Genomic DNA, 6797 nt, shown 5'->3' with positions numbered 1-6797 from the left:
CGTAGTATCATGTTTCAATCACAAGTGATAGACGTCACAAGTACCCTAGTTATCAGTTGAAGGAATGAGTATATACATATCTGAAAACCACACGGTGCTATCTTGTTCTGACCTTTTCAGATACAGATAACAATAATGCATAAAGTTTCCCTCACTATGTATTTTACAGGAAGTGTGTTTATTTCAGTCCATCTTTATCCTCAAAGATTAAAAATATTCTTACTATCAGACTCATCTAACCCATCCAACATGTATTTTGTTGTAACGTCATCGCTAAAACGTAATCTCGAGATTGGGGAAAACATGCAATTGAGATGGTGTTATTAATTCACCAGTTATATTGTAGTAGTGAAATGTTATCAACATTCTTGCATGATAGCTGTGGACGGTGTCCTAGAGACGTATTGATTTTTCTAAACGAGGAACGGATGTTTTAGTGATGCCCATTGTTACTTAAAGATCCGTACTTCCTTCTTGTGTGGCAACTTAATCCACAAGTCAATTATAAATGCTCCTTTAGAAGAAGACGAAATCCTTCAGACCTGTCGCTCAGATGATCATATTCAAAAAGAAGAACATTTCTTTAGTCGACAACTGCGTTGATGTCATTTGAATATCATTTGATTTTGTATAAGAACATAGTCTGTAGTCTACACATATAGCCTGTTACAGTAATTAAAGGTATGCAAACCGACTTTAATTGCTGTCTTGGTGTTGCCTTTGTGTGGTGTGCAGCGCAACAGGAATGGAAATGGTAGGAAATGAAACGATGGGGGCGCTTTCGAAAACAATTTCAGTCAGGACCACATACACTGAGCAGACTGGGGAAGTATTGGGCTACTTTCAACTTTCATAATCCATAGACAGTGGAGTTCTCCATTGTCTATGCATAAACAAAGCAAAGGTACAAAAGTAGTGCACGTGCGCGCACGCATAACACAAGAACACACAAACACACATAGTTTGACGCACTATATCTCATTATGAATATAATTCTTTACATTTTATATCTCTAAAACTCTTAATGTGACACAGGTACATGTACGCAGTGTCTGAGCTACAAAACCATTAGATTTCAAAATCAAAGTTGACGCCAGACCCATCTACCCATCGCTGATAAACTTCATCGAAAACTTCATTTTGTGCTACGGTGAATACGTCTCTCCAGCCACCAACTTTACCTGAAAGTGGCATATAAGAATTGTTCACTTTGACACATGTTTCTGGGGACATTCAACTAGGTAAGGTAGGTACGTGGTTGGATGAATGAGTGGATGAGTGGGTGGATGGATGGGTGGATGGATGGATGGATGGGTGAATGGATGGATGTAGAGAAAGAGCAAAAGACAGACAGACAGACAGACAGACAGACAGACAAAAAGACAAAAAGACAAAAAGACAGACAGACAAAAAGACAGACAGACAAAAAGACAAAAAGACAAAAAGACAAATTCCAGAAGTTAAACTTTCTGAGGACAAATGATACATGCTTAAAATGCAGTTAACGAATACAATGAATGCAAGATATAAAATAATTCTGTAAATATCTATGCATGGGGTTGTTTTACCTTTACGGACAAATGGAGAGTCGACATGTGGGTCGATACCCAATGCTGCACATAGATACACTTTGGTAGCCATAGGATTCTTCTTCATGCTTTCAAAACTACAGTGATCCACAACTCGACGAACTGCACTTGTATCGAGAGCTTCACCAAGGAATTCAGATATTTGTACTACAGCAGTACTCAAGTCCTGCAAGATAGTCAACATAGCTCACGTTAAAATCCTGTTAATTTCAACAATAATACATCAGACAAAGAATTTACTAACTTTCAATAAAACGTTCACTTATGTGGGTATTATAAAAATGTACATAGTATACATCTAGTGTTCTACAGTTAAAAGGTTTTATATATAGTTTTTGTCTCGTTTGAACGAGTGAACGAGTAAATTTGTGCTATCAACAAACACCGACAGGCGAACACCACACGATTATTAGTATGGCAACCTAACTGCAACATTGATATTGAATACAATATTGAACGTAACATTTGTAACAAAGAATTCGAGTTATAAAAAAAAAACTTGCCCTTTTCATGTCTTCATACTTCAAGAACAAAACATTCTCATCTTGTCTGTTTTTCCACCAGGACAATGCATGGTCCGACCATTTTCCATAAATAACTACAAAACAGACAGTGAGTGAAGACATGCTTGAATTGTGGCCGACATAATTCGACCTGTATGAAAAATTTCTTATAATAATTGGCGTTGCAATTATAGACACTGATGGCTCTTCAAGTATACTTAAAAAATATTTTGGCTGACATCAAAATTTAACGCAATAACTCATAACGTTTTATGAATTCGTTGGTACCGTGCACCCTGTGTTTGAATACAATTCTAGTAATTAGCCAATCAAGTTGTTATTCACACTGAGCATATGCTCAAGTGCATAATACTATTTCTAATTGTTTCGACCCTTGAATTTGAGTATCTGGAAGGATATAAACCCCCCCCCCACACACACACACACATCTTTAAAATGCATTTAGAACTTGTAAATTTTCAACTCGACACGATTACTGTTAAATAAAGATGCTTTGAATAATTAGTTATGAATGTTCAGTAACACACCAACTTTTCATATATTTGCAGGCACCATGAGAAAACAATAACAGAAATAAGAATAATCTCGAAACCACAATAATTCCATGACTTACCATCTCCTTTCATAAAATCCATCAAAAATGTTTCCCATGCGTTATATGTTTTCAAAAATGGGTTAATTTTGTAGAAATGAAAGAACGACACGGCAAGATCTTTTGGGTTTCTCGCGAGGTAGATAATCTGAAAATGCAGAAACAGAACATAATTTACGATCGCTTAAACTATAGTCAAGCGAGTATTCAAACACGTCATGTGAAGCAGCTTAGATTGTTAACTGTAGGTATCAAATATTTCAACTGACATCATTATAATATAATCATTTGACAGAATATGAAAGCTAAATTCTTACTTCAATCATCTTTGTTTTTAAGAATCTGAACCTGAACCTGAATTATTATTATTATCTAGTAACAAACAATATACTGATGAATTTTTCCCTAGGTTTTTCGACATCTTTTTAGTGCATTTATGTGCCGGATTCAGTCTGAACACGTATCATGATGAAAGTGGTATGGTAAAATTGTGGACAAAACTGCACCACAATAAGCACCCCGGAAATAACTTAGTTTTAGTTATTGTTTGTCCAAATTTGAACACGGTAATAAATTCGCGCGATATACGTTCATATTATATATAGTTTGAGTACATGATTTAATATGAAGATCATACAGTTATTTACATGGTTTTAGACGAATTTTCGAAAATGCTCTCACCTTTGGACGCTTTTCGTGGAGTTGTCGCGGCAACAGATTTTTCGGTAAATGTGTTTTGATCAACCTGGGCGATTCCATTGTTTTGATATTAAGATATGCTGGTGGTGCCGTCATTTTTCCTTCGCGATCCATAGGCACAGTGATTTCTAAATGAGGTACCCGTACATCTAACGGTATATCAATAACGTCATTGGGGTTGCCATGGTTACAGATAAGGGATACCAGCTCCTGGAGCCATGTTGTGCCTAACAGTAATAACAAAAGATGAATATTTTTGTAAGTAGATTATGTGGTGTAAACTCATAACTGTACTACTAGAACACCAATACTGTAAAATGTAATTATATAGTTCTTGTTTCTTTGTTACATTTTTATGGCAATGAACAATATCGTGGCCATGATGAATGATTAAAAGGGTATGTTTTCAGTAAAAACGACCATTCTTAAAATCGTTCTTTTGTATTATAACAATAGTCTAATCTCAGATCGACCGGGATATCATTGTCGTAGCAAGGATACTTTGATCAGTAAGTCAGAAAATACGCTCAATGAATCAACGTACAAGACAAGAAATAAAAGACAAGAAATTATTCTCTGTGTACTGTAAAACTGGTCCTCTATACATGCCACAAACTGTTATCATAAATAATTTTCCGAATGACGGAAGTGTTTACCTTAGTCTGTGTAGTCGGGAGAGGGATATGGTACCAGGTCCGTATGTGTTAGGTTGTTTTTACAGTACTAACCTGTAGACCATATTACCAAAAATTATTGGTTCCTTTCTATGCCTCAATTCCAAAGTATTACGCCCTAGCACATTGTTTTCACTAGGTCCCTTTGACACCGAATCAACTTTATTTCATGTTTTCGCGTAGCTATCTTTCAGAATAAAGGTTGGCCTTTTTTGAGATAAAAGATAAATGTTAAAAAGTGAAAAATCACAAAAAATAGCGTTAGGGCCTATTGGTAACAACCTTTCATGTGCTACGTACCAGCTTTAGGATAGGTCACCAGATAAACGTCATCTTCTCGGACTTCAAAATCTCGTAGGCAATCTAACGTAGCCGGCATACACGTCCACGGGAATTTAACTCCATCGTAGATGTGTGTATCGGTTTTGTCGATGATGTCTTGGGACTCATTTTCTGACGATTTCGATGCCATGACAATGGAACTGTTAAGTTGCAAAACAATCAAACAAACAAACAAACACACAAACTGTAAATGTTGTTCTAAAGACAAAAGTCAGCCCTCCCTTCCATCACTAAACCACCCATCCACAATCTGTAAAATGCTGGAATTAGATTTCTTACTTAGTTTGCATGATAACGAACACTAATGGTAAATAAAGTAAAATGAAAAATAAAACAGTACAATAACTCAAGACCAAACCACATAGTTTAGAAATTGTAATTCCTTATTTACTTACCTTAGTGTTTGCTTCAGTGAACTACTGGAATTAACCGACTGATCAACTGGCTGTACAAATGTGGGTGCTGGTCTTCGTGGACGGGTTTTGTTAACTTGGCTAATACATATGCAAATGTGAGTGACATCATTACACAGTACTGGACACCTCAATAATAGAGAAACAATGATCGCAATGCAGCAGGAACATTCAATGCTTACCAGCAAAAATGACTCATTTTAGGAAAAGAGGCTCATCGAACAGGTTACAATGTATTCTAATTTATGGTACTATTGGAAGCAATGGTTACAGTGATCCGCGTGCGGGCTAAGCCAAATTATGCAGGGGGGGGGGTGTCTTAAGCTTGAATGCCATCTTTCTCAAAATGTCAAAGTAAACCGGTAACCAAGAAACATTAGAGACACCACTCCAACGTCTATGAGTAAACTAAAGTTTAGTTATGGTTATCCAACAGATAAAATAAATCGTGCTCAGTAAGCTCGGGCTGAAAATCGTCCTACTCGCAACACTTTGTTGTCCCAGTTGCTGATACATTTGATTTGATGTGGTGTGGTGTGGTGTGGTGTGGTGTGGTTTGATTTGATTTGATTTGATTTGATTTGATTTGATTCAATTCGATTCGATTTGACTTCCATACAGAAAATCCTTTCAGTGCGGTTCTTGGGCTAGCTATTTATAGAACGTCATTCCCAAAGTTCATGGCACGGGCGGGCTTCCACAACACTGTCACCTGTACACAAATTTTATAGATGTAGGAAAAGGTTGGATCTTCAAACGCTGATTAAAGTCAGAGGAAATCTGTAAATCCGTTATGTTTCAGTGCTACGATATGAGGTCAGGAGGGTTTCAGGACATATGACGTCAAATAAAGACCTCCACGGCAGATTTTGTGTCTTATGTAACGGATACCGCAAATTCGACGGGCTAAAAATATGTCAGCCGTTCTTTCAGTTAATTTCCTATGTTTCAAAGAGAACAGGATATCAATTTGATTACAACGCATTGAGATTACAGATGTAGATATCATCGCCTAAGGTATATACACGATATCTGAAGCTGATTTCTTAAAAGAGTAAATATACTGCGATTAGATAGCAAATAGTTACTTTTCAACTAGAAGTGACTTTCTAGAGTTGCAGTTGCTCTTATGTCTGAGATGGGGGATCTGTCACTCAATCGAAATTCAATATTTGGGAAAAGTGGAATATTTTTTATTCATTGTAAGGCCTAACACAAAAGAATTGTGTGGTTCCGGTTGTGCTCAATTATAGAAGGGGTGGGTAGGTAGATTAAAAAAAAAAATATTTTTTTTCCATTATGTGAGTGTCTAGTTCATGGTTATGTTTTCCGTTGTTTTCCACATGGTCTCTGTGTTATTGGTTTCTTCCCATAAGATGTACAGCCACTACAGATTGGAAGAACAGTTTTATATTGTCTTTTTAAGTTGATCCATTATTTCTCGCGAGACTTCACAGTTTCGGGATTATATTATTTTTTTCTCGAATACGTAAAAGAATGTTTAGGGTCGGCAGTGAAAACTAGGTGGGGTCGGGAAACGGGAACAAACATTTTTTATATGCCTAAATATGACACATTCAAATGACTTGTTAATTCAACCATTTTATAATCATTGCAGGGTGAGCGTGCTAATTGATTTGATATTAAGATAAACTCGATAAAGCCAGGAGAGCTTGACCTCGCACTATGAAAGTGTATCATTGCGTGGTCACTGTTAAGTTGAATGTCTGAATGTTCAAACACGTAAAATCTACCAAGTTCATCATATGTGTATTGTAACTGCAGTAGAGTGCTGCTACTAGCTATTTACACCATTAACCAGATCTAGAGCAGACACTTTGGAAGCAATGATTGTCAGTTATCTTTCGTATTTGGAAACCTTGTTGTCAGTCTCACTGACAGAACTCGATATCTTGTCTCTTCGAAGCTGCATATTCATCTTTTAACGGCTGCAAGTTGCAGCA

The 6797-nt window shown here is 36.6% G+C and overlaps 1 protein-coding gene across 1 annotated transcript; it reads right to left on the bottom strand.

Annotated features, from left to right (window-relative positions):
• Window positions 1-1068: 1068 nt before the first annotated feature.
• Window positions 1069-4550, bottom strand: LOC144443013 (sulfotransferase 1B1-like). The gene is made up of 6 exons (XM_078132386.1): window positions 4379-4550; window positions 3387-3631; window positions 2727-2853; window positions 2093-2187; window positions 1569-1755; window positions 1069-1181 (listed from the first exon to the last, which is right to left on the bottom strand). The coding sequence occupies exons 1-6, from the start codon at window positions 4548-4550 to the stop codon at window positions 1069-1071; spliced, it is 939 nt and encodes a 312-aa protein (XP_077988512.1).
• Between the last annotated feature and the right edge of the window lie 2247 nt (window positions 4551-6797).

Source organism: Glandiceps talaboti, chromosome 12, assembly GCF_964340395.1.
Source record: "Glandiceps talaboti chromosome 12, keGlaTala1.1, whole genome shotgun sequence".
Lineage (NCBI taxonomy): Eukaryota > Metazoa > Hemichordata > Enteropneusta > Spengelidae > Glandiceps > Glandiceps talaboti.
Note: the sequence above shows the minus strand (reverse complement) of the source record. Positions and strands in the feature narration are given on the sequence as shown.